Consider the following 14,584-nt stretch of genomic DNA (forward strand, 5'->3'; position numbering starts at 1 on the left):
TATTATTAAATACATTATTGCAAGCTATAGTAAGTGCTGTGGAGGAAACAAATCTCTATGATTGAGAATAAAGACTTTTTTTTAAAAAAGGAGAAGGAGGAGAGGGAATTATATTTTAGAAAGAAGGGTTGAGGAAAGGAGATATATTTAAGCTGATACCTAAAGGAAGGGAAGGAGCCAGCTATTCAAATAGCCAGATGCAGAGTGTTCCAGGAAGACTGTACCAGGTAGAAGGAAGAGCATCTGCAAAGACTCTAAAGTGAGAAAAGTATGAAATGAACAGGAAACATAAGTAGCCCAAGTCCAGCATTACCTAGGGAGTGGGGGAGCTCAGGTAGGAGCAGAATACCTTGAAGAAGTAAATGAGATGATAAATGAGTAAATGGAATGAGGTGAAAGGGTTTCAATATCTCCACCTCCATTCACCATATAGTCTATGAAATCATAGTGTTAGGGATGAGAAGCATCCCCTCCTCCCCTGTGCCCTGGAAAAAGAGGTAACCCCATGACCCCTGAAGTGTACTCTGATGATCCAACTCCCTAGAAGATGGGAACAACCAGAGTGTGGAGCACCAAAGCGCTGATGTACTTGTAACTCAGGGACATAGCCAGCCAGGGGGTAGATCCAGACAGGCCTTAGCCCAGAAAGCCAGGATGATCTCATCTCTATGGCAAGCATCATCAATCAGGAGGCCTGGAACTAGGCAAGTTTCTGGGAGATGAGGAGAGAATGCAAGCCACAATCTTTAACTTCAGGAGCTTTTGTTGGAGATTTGGAACTCATGTGACAGGAGGAACAAGACCTCCCCAGTTTCCAGATCAATCATAAGACAAGAGAAGCCAGCATTTTTCCTGGGTCTCAGATCCGGCCCTGAGCAATGGTAAGTACTCTCTCCAGGTTTGCTCTCAGCAGAGAGACCCACGAGCCAGCATCTGTACCTTTATTCCCCTTCCTAAGAACCACTCAGCTTCTATTTTCAGGAGACATCCCCAAAGCAACAGAATTATAAGATGATTCCTCTTTTTATTTTTTACTAACTTGCTTGATCCTTATTGCTCTTGAGTCTGGAAACCCAGCAGAAAGAACACTGACCTGGGAGTCAGGAGAGCTAGGATTTTCCCTGATCAAGTCCATTCACTTCTCTTGGCCTTAGTTTCTTTATATATAAAATGGGGACATGTAGACTGGATGATATTAAAAGTGTGATATCCTAAGATTCTGATTTCTGTTTTCATCCTTTCACAAGATATGGGAGAGGTGGGGTTAGGCAATGATGAAGGACTAGGCTAGATTTAAGATTCAGTGTTTCCATGAGTTAAACACAGGGCTCTCTCTCTTTTCCCAAACACTCTTGACACTCAGAATAATTAGCTGGGTGTCTTTGGACCCAGTCATCTAGCAGCACATTTGAGGCTTTGTTGGTCTGAGGAAAGTAGAGCCATCCCTCTCGGTCCCCAATCCCCAAACCTTGGAGAAACAGAGGCTGAGGGGTTTGGGAGTAATATGTATGTAAGGGGAGGTGGAGATCAGCTCATCCTCTTCCCCTAAGACATTACACCTGCCAGCAGCACCAGCAACCATCCTCTTGGAGCCGCTAGGGAGGTCCAGGAACAGATGATGTGACTGGTACTCAGGGCCCCACATTTTTCTCACTGAGACACATCTGCATATGGTCTGTCATCATAAGTTCACACTTATGATGGCTGGGTTGAACACAAGCAAAGCAACTTTGGGACTTTGGGGGGCTGGAAGGAGGGGAGGGGGTCTCAAAATATAAGTAGGTATATTTGAGACCATTTCTTAGGTAAAAGGAAAATGCGAATATTTTCTGGTCTGAGACTAGAGGTTAAGGAATGAGAAAAAGTGTTTCAGGAAGATTAATCTACATATCAGCAACTTAGAAATACACATCAGGCCCATGAACACACAAAAATGCAAATAGTCACATAAACAGGCAAGCATGGGAGCATACAGAAAACACACATATGGCCAAAGAGAGGCCACATCTAGGCCCAGGAAGACCCTGGGGACAGAAGGAGTAATAAGATAGGAATAGGAGGCTCTGTTCTGTTGGTTTTGTTTCCTAACAGGAGAACCTGAGGTAGTATAACAGGGAACTCGGGCCCTTAGAGAATCTGGACATAATACAAGTTGATAGGCCTGCAGGGCTGGACCTGAGAATGGCAGATCCCTCTCTTCCCCTGGCCTAGCTGAGCAATCTGTCCTGAGCTCCGAAGATATGCCTGGAAGTGTGCTGGGCTCCTTCTGCCTCGAACGAAAGTGGAATACGTTTCTGGGAACAACTACAGCCCAGCTTGGAATGGAGAAAAAGAAAAAAAAAAAGCAGCAGTCGACAAGACAAAGCAGGATGTGGGAGGGAGGCCAGATGAGCACTGCAGAGCCCGGGCACTATGGGAGCTTGGGGGAGGCAGAGAGCACAGGACAACAGGCGAGATTGAGGGACGGCTTTATGCAGAGACAAGAGCTAGCACACTGTGCTGTGTGCATGTGGTGAGAGAAGCCTGGCTCCAGGGGAAGGGCTGTGCTGAGGAGCTGTGGGAGGAAGAGCAGGCTACAAAGGTGAAGTGTGTGTGTTGGGCGGAGGGGTCACCTGATGATTGAGCACAAGGGAAGCCTGCGTTTCTGGAGATCTCCATGGTGCCCATGTGGAGGACGGCCTGGATATGGCAGGCTGGACGCATGGAGACCAGGGAGAGTTGGTGAGGGCTGACCTAGGGCACTGGCAGTGGAAATGGGAGGGATAAGCTGTGAAGGACAGACGACAGACAGACGGACGGACGGAGAGCACAGCTTGATGACCAGATGGCAGGAGTCAGGCAGGAGAGTTAAAGATGGTGACATAGTGCACACATAGGACGGCGCTAACAGCAAACCCACCAACAGATAGATACACAGCCGCTGGGGAGGAGAGCTTCTGGGGAGGAAGAGGGTGAGCACCCCTTACAGAGCCTCACATAGAACCATGTAACTAGAAGGCACCTGGCCACTGATGGAGGCATGAGTGGGGCGGACAGATGGGACGGTTTCTTCTAGGTGTATGGTGTTTGAATTGTGGGCCGTTCATAGAGGGGCCACATATTCTCAGGGGGCTGTTTTCTCTCTGGGCCCCACAGGCAGACTGGCCACATATGCGTGGTCACTGGTTGCTGGGGGCTAGTGACTCAAGTGGGAGACCCTCTCTGTCGGGCTAATTTCATATTCCAAGAGGACACTGGCTCAAACTGAATTGATATTGGCTGGCTGGGGGAAGCTCTTGAAAAGCTTCCAGCCTTACTAGAAGAAAAGCCAGAGAGAAACTCTCTTCTCTCTCATTGTGGCCCATTAGTATGATTAATAATAAATATTCCCAGGCACTTGACATTGGCAAGATGCCATATCACCACTGTTTATTATTACCTACCTGCTGTCTAGTCTGACCACTGAGGTGCAGGGGTGATACGAATCTTAAAATGCATCTCCTTGCTCAGGTTTGCCGGGTCACAGGTCAGGTTGGTGGAAAGGAGGTGGACTTTGGACTCGCAAGACCTGGGCCCAAATCCCTGCCCCCACCATCAACAAACCACATGACTTTTGGATAAGTCAGTTTGCTCCTCGGAGCCTCAATTTTGTCAGTTTTACTGCTAAAGTATTGAAATGGTCTCCCACTGATCAGCACATGATAGGTGTCTCATTAATGTTATCTTCTGCCCTTTCACACAAACCCTAGCTTTTGTTTCCAAGTAGCGGGTGGAAGATTGAGGATGGTTAAAAGCAAGATTTCCCTAATGCTGCAGTTTGTACGCTTAGCCATATTGTGCCAAGACCTTCAACCCTGAGGGAGACAGCAGTATATTCTTCTGCCTATTCTCTTGTTTGTGTAAAGGGCACACTAGCCTAGTACTTGGGCTACTGACCCAGGGAAAGGAAGAGAGAGAAAACCTTGGAGTGTGTGGCCTCAAGCTAATGTTTGTTCTCATCTCTCTGCCACATTTCTTTTCTAAGCATGGAGAAAAGTATAACCTCCAGGCTTAGTTAATTCCTTTCCCAAGCATCAGACAAGAGCAATTGTACTGAGCAGAAGAGATCTAATTTAGATGTAAAGAAGGACTTTGTAACAGTGATGAAAATGAAAAGCAGCCCTCAGAAAATTCTGAGTGATGAAAAACTTTCAGTTGCTACCATCCAATGGATTGGGGGCAGGGGTTTCCTCATCCAAAGTATTCCTATGATTCAGGACTCCTCCCTACCTTTCAGGTATTGCCTCTCCTGAACTGTTGTGTCCTCTAAAGGAGAAATGCCATTTAGAATGCAGAAGCTTCTTTATTGCAGTGAGCTTAGATCTTGGGTGGGAGGTGATTACAAGTCCAATCTCATGTCTTCCTGAGCTTGGCATAAGCTTTCACATAAATCAGCCTTATGTAGGTGACGTTTGCCATTCCCTTGACTTTGACACTCAAACTTTTTTTTTATTTTAATTTATTGGGGTGACAATTGTCAGCAAAATTACATAGATTTCAGGTGTACAATTCTATATCACATCATCTATAAATCCCATTGTGTGTTCACCACCCAGAGTCAGTTCTCCTTCCATCACCATATATTTGATCCCCCTTACCCTCATCTCCGACCCCCTACCCCCCTGACCCTCTGGTAACCACTAAACTATTGTCTGTGACACTCAAACTTGCTGCAGCTCCAGAACAGTCCCAGCCCCCTAGGAGTCCTGGGTCTTTTCACCTGGACCCCATACCTAGCCCTAAAGCCCAGGTCAATTTTTCTCCTTTTGCATTGCCTACCCCCTGATTCAGATGCCCCAGCTTCCTTGGAATCCAGCTCCAGAAAGTCCCCGTACCACCCTCTTATCATACTGGCCCTCATCTAGTTTTACTGCTTGAAAAATGTTTGCTTGTGCTCCTTGAAATTTCTAAATTAAGCTCCTGTAAAAACCCAGGTGTCTTCATACCTCTTACTTCCCTTACCAAGGGTAGCCGACATATCTGGGGAGGTTTTGCCCTTATTCCCATGTCTTCTTTCTACAAACACTAGCATAAAACTCATCATATCTAATCCTAATTGTGGGAATTACTTTGGTCCTAGGAAGATTGAGCCAACTCTCAAATCACATAGGATCAAGGTAAAGAGTGAGGTAGGGAGAGACCTGAAGTTCTGACTTTATAGGCATGAAGTGTTTTACAAAGAAGTGGGAAACAAAGGTGTATTTCCCTGGCCATCTTGAAGAACAAGAGAGCAAACACCTCAGCTGCCTCTGCCCTGCTCTGCTCTGGAAACAGGGGGCTAACTGAGGTGGGTCCTTTCTAGCCAGAGAATTTCAAGTCTAACCTTCAAGCAATATCCAGCTGCTTTACAATAATCACCATGACCAGCTTCTGTCTGGTGAAGTGGGAGGGGAGACATTACTTCCCTTGTTCTAGCTTCAAAATTTCTTGCTTGTATTAGTGCAACAGCTTAACTGAACTCTTTATCTTCTCTATCACCCCCTAAATCCATTCTCTACACTGGTAGCCGAATCTTGGGTAAGTCCTTTCCTCTTTCTGATCCTCAGTTCCCTTGACCTTAATGGAAGCTGGACTAAACAGCCTCTGATAGTTTATACTTTCCTTCCATTTCCCATCCTTCTCTTCCACAGGGAGCCAACCCCATCCTTCTCTCAGTCTTCTTTCCATCAACTTTCTTAGCTTCCCCATCCTCTGACCTCCCTTCCCCAATTTGGACTCCTGTGCCCCTTTTCCCTTTTAATAGTGTTCAGCTGCTTGCTTGACACTCACTAACCAGCATGTTCTCTCTCTCTCCCTCTCCCTCCTTCCCTCTCTCCCTCCCTCCCTTTCTCTTGTGTGTGTGCATGTGTGTTGGGGTGGGGTGTTGGCATGGGACATGGGGAATGACACACAGGGGGTTTCCATTTTCCACAATGGATAATGAAAGTTGGAGTCTCCAATCATCTTCCCCTCCCCCTATAGGTACTTAGCCTAGTTCCAGGCCCCTGTGGGCTGTAGGAGAATATGAATGAGGGAATCAGTGAGTTCTTTGAACTTCTAAGAGAAAAGGGCCATGGCGATGTTAAGTAATGTGATTGGCTGCCATTGCTACCCCTGCTGCTGAGGCTTTCTGGGGAGTGCTGCTGTTCCTCAGGTCAACTGCTTAACTCAAGGAAATGGTTTGGCCAGGGAACCTTGTTTTCCCTAGCAAACAATAATGGTTCTTGGCAGCCATGAGAGAAACTGAGGCGCATTGACTCACGGACACTGTTGAACTGGGAAGGCAGAGGAGCAGGAAATAGGATTCCTGATTCCTGAATGTAAATGCAAGGCCACTCTTTATGCAACCCTGCTAGACTCATCTATTGTGCTAGGGAGTCTACTTCCTTTCTCATCCTTTTATAATGTCAGAGTGGGAAAGGACCTTGGAAACCCAGGAGTCTGACCCTTTCTTGTTATAGAAGGGGAAACTCAAGCCCAAAGAGGGGAAGGGACTTACCCAAGGCCACACAGTGGTCACAGAATGAGTTAATAGCAAAGCTAGGAGTAGAAGCCAGGTGTCCTGACCACTCCTCAAATATCCTTTCCACTGCCCCAAGTTGGCTTATCATCCCTGATGTATGTGGTGCTCTACCTCACAAAGAATATTCAGAACAGTTGCCAGTTGACAGGAGAAAAAATGACTATGGCCAGCCACTTTCAAACTAAAACTCAGACTTAAGCAGGTAACTGCTACGGTCTAGAACACTGCTGTCCTGGGATTTTGTGACCTTGACAAGAAGTAGAAAGGGTGCTGGCAGACACATCCCAAGGGAGTGGACTGGGAGTACCTCTAACCTGGGGGGATTATAACCTTATCAGAAAGTGAATGCCATAAATCAGTGAATGTGTTGGGGGGAGGGCTAAAGGATCAAGACATTGATTTGAAGAAGGTGGAGATTGGGATTTAAAGAAAGGAAAGTAGTAGAGGACAGATATGGGGAAAAGGAGCCCAGTTCTGATGAAAATGAGGATTAAGCAAGGGTAGGGAGGAAATAACAATGGGGAAAGGGATATAGAGGCCTACAGAAGAGAACTGATGAAGTGTTGGAGGAATTGAGGCGGTTTAGCCAAGAGAAGAAAATTTTCAGGGGGACAGGAGATCTTCAAACCTCTGGGGAGTTATGAGGGACAGCAGGGGATTTGAGTGGCCCCAGGGATCAGATGTAAGATCCACAGGTGGAAGCCACAGAGAAAAGGAGTTCAGATACACACAGGAAGAACATTCTAAGAGTCAGAGGTATCTTGATAGGGAACGGGCAGTTTTGATCGGTAGCGAGCTCCCCATCAGTGGAAAGCTGCAGTCAGGGGCTGCTTAAGTCTTTGCCAGGGTGCAGCCCAGGGTGCGGCCTAGGGTCCGGCCCTGTTTGGGGGTGGGGCCGCAGGGCCCGGATTGCCCAGATGCAGAGGTCTAGGGGGTGTGAAGTGGGTGGGAGAGGAGCAGGGTGGGTATGGATTGGGGCGGGGAGTCCCACTTGGGGCGCCCAGGCCCAGTCCAGCACCCACGTGGTTTGTGTGGCCGGCCTGGGCAGGGCTGGACTGGGCGGAGCGAGGCAAGCGGACAGCAAGGAGGCGGGCGCGAGGGCGGGGAGCGGCGCGGAAGCCCGGCCACATAAAGGAGCTGGCGGCGCGACGGGGGCGGCTCTTTCCTGGGTGGGGTTTGTGAAGTCGTGGCCCGTTAGCAGGAAGCCCAGCAGTCGCCCCGACTCTAGTGAGGGACCCAATCCGAGCCCCCAGCCCCCGGAGTCCGAGCGGTGTGTACCGTGTGCTCAGCGCTGCCTCACAGCTCCGAGCCAAACTTCGCCAACTCCGCCGCCTTTGCCGCCACCATGCCCAAGACGGTGAGTGTCCGGGGTGGGCGCTGCCGGCCCCAGGGTCTCTAGCTGACCCTTGTAGCCCCTTGATGATGGCTGGGGACTTGGCCAGCTACCCGCCGTCTCGGGACGCCGCGCCCTACGCCAGGGCCTGTGGTCGGGAGGGGCAGGAGTGGAGTCCTGGTATGGCGCGCCCTCGGGGGGTGGAAGGCTTGAGGTGGTCCCGAGCAAGAAGTGTGGACTGGGCGGGGCTGTTATGGTTCTCACATTCCAGTTCCCTACATCTGGGATGCGACCTTTGAGAAGGCTTCCTTGGGGGCCCAAGTTCTCTTGTCCCTGACAGGCCATGGGAGTGGGGGAGAAGACTCTGGTCCGAAGGAGAACAAGTCCCCCAGACCTGAAATTGGCGCCGTTCTGAAGCAAGGCTGTCACTGTCCAGGAGGGGCCATGGGAACCAAGAATCAAGGTGGAAGGAGGGAGATCCTAAGGGCGGATCCCGCACCCCCACTCACCTTCCCCACAGCCTCCCCAGGCGCCTCCAGCTGTTTCCCACTGGTGGGGGGGGGGTAGGAGAGAGTTGTGGAAGGACTCATTGAGGCTGCTTGCTTTTACCCAAGTGCACTAACACTTCACTAGGCACCAATCTGAAGGGAGGTCTGCCCAACCACCTAGGGGAGAGGACTGGGTTCTTCGTCCTCTCCACTCGCCAAATCCCTGCTCTTCCCATTACTTAATGACTCTCTATCTCCTCCTATCCCCTCCGGACTGTTCTGTGAGGTGTGGATTCTTTCCTGTTGGGCCACACCTTTCTAGAGTGGTGGTAGCTTCTAGGATCTGGTCTCTAACCCACTGGCTGTTATGAGAAGAGCAGAAGCCTCCTGGGAGTGGGGCCTAGGGGGGCCGGATGCCCAGGAGGGTGGGGTGGGGGAGGAGTGTGCCTGAATAATGAGCCTGCTTGCTTTTGTGCAAGTCATGCCAAATGGCTGCTGGGGCCCTTCCCTTGCCCAGGAAGGCCTGGTGACCACCTTGGTTTGAGTCCCTTAGGCCAAGCAGCTTGTTGGACTGGACTAGGCTTTGCAGTTCTCCCAGAACCCTCTCTAGGACTGCCTGAGCCTTGTAGAGCTGAGATAGTGACTAGTAGCCTTGAGAAGGGCTGGGGGTCTCTGGATGAGAGGAGTCAGGATCCAGTTCTTTGGGTGTGTGCTGAGCTTTGGTTGCCAGGTTGCTGTATTCCAGCCTTATTGCCAAGTCATTCTTGCCTTTTCGAACCTTGTCCTTCAGAAGCACTAAGTTTTCCACAAGTATGTGCTTCTATCTCTCTTTTAAATTGTTGGTTTTACGCCATGGGGCTTTTCCACACTTACCCTCCCACCCCCAGGAGCCTCTCCTTGGGTTTATCCCTGTGGTTGACTCTTTCACTCCTCTTAAGGTATAGAAGGGCCTAAATAGGTGGGTGGATCTCTGGGAATAGACTGCCCATGACTTCTCTTCTCTAGTGGAATCTCTCATTTTCAATTCTGAGTTCTCTCACATTTAAACACAACTTGATGGGTCTGGAAATTGTCTCAAAGGGGCCTTAACCATTCCATCTAAGTCAAAAATGGCAAAGATGGTAGCATGGTGATCTTTATCCTGGGTATGGAGAGAGACTGGAGTATGGGCTGTTTGATGCTAAGCCTAGGGTACTGAATGTACCTGAATACTGAAGGCATTTTTATGCAGATTGACAGAAACTTGAATCAAGTTGGAAGGAGAGGGCTGAATTTTGATAGACTGGAAGATTTGGAGAATTTCCCATGCTGTTTGGCTCAAGGAATGATAAACTTCTAGGAGAAACAACTATATCATGCCTGTTAAGACCATAAAATCTTAACTTGAAAGGGACCTCAGAGACTATTGATCTAATACCTCGCTCTCTTTCAACTAATGAAGGTAGTTAGGCCTATAGGGAGGACCTACCTAAGATCACATGGTGACAATCAAGATTGGGGTTTAGGCTTTTTGATGCTCATCACATTGACCCTGTATTCTGACTCAATGATTAGGTTCTTGAGGTGGAGTCCCCTTTTCTGCCCAAAGCAAGTTGTCCCCTGTTCTCAAGACTTCCTGGTCCTCAGATAAAAGGGAGTGGATAATTTGGGCAAAGTAACCAATGTTGGCATTTGTGTGGTCTCTTGGTGAGAGTTGGGAGTATCACAAGGTGCCTCCTGTTTTCTCATTTCTTATCTCAATGCTGAGGTGTCCAGGGGCACACCCTAGTTCACTGCATATCAGCTAGTAGCTTTAATGAAGGGAGAAAATTCCTTGTTCTCCACTCCTTCACTAGTGTACTTTAGGCTATTTCTGGAGTATGACAGATAGGGAAGGGTAGTGGAAAAATCAAATCCGCTCATTCACATGAACCATGTCTATAGTCTGTCCAGGATTGGTTTCACTTTTACAACCAATTGTCTCCCTCAGTCAATCTGAATCTGTTAAGACATACCCCTCTGCACGCCCTCCCTCCCAATTCTTTTCTTTTTTTTTAAATTTATTGGGGTGACAATTGTTAGTAAAATTACATAGATTTCAGATGTACAATTCTGTGTTACATCATCTATAAATCGCATTGTGTGTTCACCACCCGGAGTCAGTTCTCCTTCCATCACCATATATTTGATCCCCTTTACCCTCATCTTCGACGCCCCCATCCCCCTTACTCTCTGGTAACCACTAAACTATTGTCTGTGTCTATGAGTTTTTGTTTCTCATTTGTTTGTCTTGTTCTTTTGTTGTTTTTGGTTTATATACCACATATCAGTGAAATCATATGGTTCTCTGCTTTTTCTGTCTGACGCCAATTCTAATATTCTGCTTCTAGTTGCCAGTTTCCTGGGTCTGTTTTAGTAGCCAGAATGGAGAACTTATCTACTGCCATCTCCACTTTCTGGTGATGTTAAAACAGTTACAAAAAGGCCTTTCTTCCTTTCTACCCTCTATAACTGGTTTTAGATCACAAAGTCTTTGGGACACTCTTGGATTCCCTAAAAAGAGATTATTTTGAATTTTCACGGTTTTTTTGAGATTTGGTTTGTTAGAGTTGAAAAGTTTCTTCACAACTGTCAAGTCCAACCCTTCTCATGATATAGATGTGGGAACTGGGGCCCACCCAGGGAAGGACCGACCTAGAATGGTGCAGCATGTCAGTAGCAAAGCAGGACTTGAATCTGGGTCTTAGTTAGAGGGGGAGTCTTGGTAAAACCTTTTCAATTTCCTGGGTTTTTAGCCTGAGCTCAGCAGGTCAAGGGAAAGGTGGTTAAGTGGTCACTGATGGGACCATTCATGTTAGCAGACATAGAGCCCAGCTCCTTGAAGTACTTGAAAGCTTCTAGGTCTGCATTCGGCTAAACTTTAACAGGGGCAATGTGGACTGTTTATTTTCCTGCCATTCCTAGCATTGCTTGAGCCACTTGAGTGGCACTAAAGTGGTACTTGGTGACTAGGAGGCAGAATCTCAGTCTTTTTTAACCTTTGAACTAGCCCTGCCTACAGACTTCAGGGTGGGGCAATGGATCAGGAATGGAGGTTATGTGAGAGAAGGGTGAGTCCAAAGGGAGTTGGATTGGATTTTGCATCTCTCCACTTCTTTGGTAATCCAGTTCATTCTTCCCTTTGTGAAAATGTAGATGATAGAGACAGAGCAGGAACCATCTTGGAGATTTCCTTTAGGCTTCTCCTTGAATAGCCCTCTGGGCAGAGAGGGGCTGGTAGGGCAGGAGGGCATTCATGGGATCTTTGAAGGCACCAACTAATCTATACTCTCTCGTGTTAGGCTTGGAGACAGGAAGGTTGCTCTGTGAGTGGATGACAGAGATGGTGTTGACCACTAGTCAGCTAACTCACAATTATTCTCTAGCTGCCTGTAACAATAGCTTGTTTTAAGGGTGTTCTTACTTTTCTCTTCCTCCTCTCAGGAGACTGCTTTACTTAATGGTGGAGCTAGAAGGGACATTTAGAGGTCATTTGGTCTATCTCCCTGACTCCAAATCCAGTTCTCTCTGGATGAGATTAGATAATAGCTACATATATTCCGAATCCTGTTCAAATAGTGTTGCTTGGCAACAGTATGTCTAGGTCCCTTTTGTATCTTCCTGGGAGTCCCCCCCCACTGGAATTTCTAGCCTCAAGTTCCCCAGAGGGGACAAGATCAGGCTACCAACACTGCTAGGGTTGGGCCTTTCATGGCTAGAGTTACTGATTGGCATCATTACTGGCTGGGAACAGTCTGTTTCTGATCTTTCAAAGATAGAACTGAGTTTATCATGTACATCTTTCCCAACTCACAATCTTTTTTCCCTGCTATCCCATCCCACTCTTCTGCCCCCATAGGGAAAAACAGAGTACAAAGGTGGTCTCCTTTGGGGCAGTCTGTTGGTCAAGTGAAGGAGGTGCTCTTGTCATGATTGGCTGGCTTTGCTGTTCATCCCTCCTCCCATTTCATGCTTGATAGAGCTGAAAAACTTTTCAATTCCAGGTTCTGATTTGTGGTACAGAAGCGATTACTTAGAGGGTTAGCTCAGGAATACATTGATTTGGAACATGGGTGTTGGGAAATGGCAAGTAACCCTGAAGTGAGAATTTTTCTTCTCTTTCCATGTAAAAAGATTATCTTCCCTGTTCTCAGTAAACTGATCCAAATGAAGTAGGCCTTTAAGGCAAATCTCTTCTTCAGGCCCTCAGTCTCTCTAGCTTGTCATGAGGGAACTGTACTGTAATAGTTATAGGTGTACTCTAGGGACCCTTCCAGTACTGATATCCTTGAAACATTCTTTCCTCAAAATTTGAGTGCTTTCCATGTACTAGGCAGTATACTAGGCTATGCTGGGAATACAAAGTTGAATAGCACTTGTTAAAGTGTATCTACTTGTCCCCTTACACATCTGGAGTGCTGATTCTTCCTGGGTACTTAGTTCAGGATGGAGAGTTTATGGTTTGGAAGTTGGTTTATTTCATTAGTAGCTCTGAGAAGAACACTGGCATGAGTGTTCTCGGCCATTTCTTCTTGAGTCTATGGAGGGGAAAATATTATGTCTTTCCTTACTGAGGAACAAGAAAGAAACCAAATGAGAGCCTCAGATAAACACTGAAAACTTCATGAGTTCCCCTCCTTTTCTTCTCACTGCCTGTTATGCATATACCACTTGTAGCTCTTCTGAAAGGCCAGGAAGTTACTAGGTTATGGTTCATATTTCCTTTTAAACTTGTGAGTGTGGTAGTTAGATATATTGGTAGACACTGAGGAGGTAGGTGGCGGGCATAAACCAACCTCCTAATGTGTCTACCACCAGTGAGCTGAGGGCTAGCTGTGGTGGGGTGCAGCATTTCAAATGCATCTCTACTTAGGGTGACCCAGAACTTCCTTAGCCTTAAGCTTCCCTTTAGCCAATTGTTCTGAATGGTCTAGGTTTCTTACAGGAGTGATTTGAACCACAGAGCAACTGAACTGGCCTTCAACTTTTTAGTTCAACCTTTATGCTTTAGATGGGGACACCAAACCCCAGAAAAGGGAAGTGATTTGAGTGAACTGGTAATAGGGCTGGGACTGAAATCCAACTTGCCTGGCCTCTAGTATACGAGAGGAACTTTGTATGTCTGCCTTGTAAATGGCACTCTCTGCAGGGTGCTCAGTGTTTTCTCTCTCTGTGCTGAGGGCGAGTTGACCATAGCGTTATTGTGGTCATGGGAAGAGCAAGTCCTTCTGAGTGTGTAGAGCTGACCTCAGAGGTTACTTTATATGGAGATAGTTCGGGCTCCGACTGTGCCTTTGGGACTCTTTGTAGCACTTCCCAGGAAGGTAAGTGCTCTGCTTTGACTCTGAAGGGTGGTAGAAAGTGGTTGTGTGCACTGAAAGGCTGTAAGGAGAGAAGACTAGCCACATTTTCCTGCTTGAGACTAGGCTTCACTGTCCTAAGAATTTTTATGGAGTAGAGTTACTTCTTTTCCATATTCATAGCTAGAGGGGCCAGCCCACTTGTTTGGGATCATATAAAATTGGTAATAGTTTTGGCAGGAGAACTTGGCTTTCCTGATTCCATGTTAGTGGTCTCTCATTGGACTTGCCTGTCTTGGAAGGATGACTCTTTTCACCCAGGGAACACAGACTTCCAGAGAATTGGCCCTGTGGTGATTATGTTAACAAGATGGCTACAATGGAGTTCCCCTAAATAGCTTCTGCTGTAGCAGGTTTCAGTCAGTGGGTGATTCACTTCTGAGGCCTCAGAATGACTTTTCTCTCTTCCTTCCTGCCCCTCACCCAAATTCCCCGCTTTCTCCTTGCCATTTAAAATTTTGAGCTCTGACTTTGTATTTTCACTCAGTGCTCCAGCTTGACCTGTTGTTTCTTGAGTTACGAGAATATTATGGTACTTTCCTTTCCACTTTGATGACAATTTTGCTGCTGTGGCAACCATTGAATACAGACTGCAGTCCCCTGGCCTCAACCTTCACTACTTATCTCTAGGTGTTGTAGGCTAAACCTGGGGTAGGTAGCTAGCTAGAAAAGTTCTTGTCAAGCTTTCATACTGTGTTTCCCCGAAAATAAGACCTAGCTGGACAGTCAGCTCTAATGCATCTTTTGGAGCAAAAATTAATATAAGACCCGGTATTATATTATATTATATCCGGTCTTATAGTAAAATAAGACCGGGTCTTATATTAATTTTTGCTCCAAAAAACACATTACAGCTGATTGTCTG

The 14,584-nt window shown here is 47.1% G+C and overlaps 1 protein-coding gene across 1 annotated transcript in view; it reads left to right on the top strand.

Annotated features, from left to right (window-relative positions):
- The first annotated feature begins 7,632 nt into the window (after nucleotides 1-7,632).
- Nucleotides 7,633-14,584, top strand: part of MSN (moesin) — a 67,753-nt gene continuing 60,801 nt past the window's right edge. The window contains exon 1 of the mRNA XM_033107654.1: nucleotides 7,633-7,877. Within this exon, the coding sequence (XP_032963545.1) occupies nucleotides 7,866-7,877 (12 nt within the window). The 5' untranslated portion in view covers nucleotides 7,633-7,865. The remainder of the gene's footprint in view (nucleotides 7,878-14,584) is intronic.

The sequence above is a fragment of the Rhinolophus ferrumequinum genome, chromosome X, assembly GCF_004115265.2.
Source record: "Rhinolophus ferrumequinum isolate MPI-CBG mRhiFer1 chromosome X, mRhiFer1_v1.p, whole genome shotgun sequence".
Classification (NCBI taxonomy): Eukaryota; Metazoa; Chordata; class Mammalia; order Chiroptera; family Rhinolophidae; genus Rhinolophus; species Rhinolophus ferrumequinum.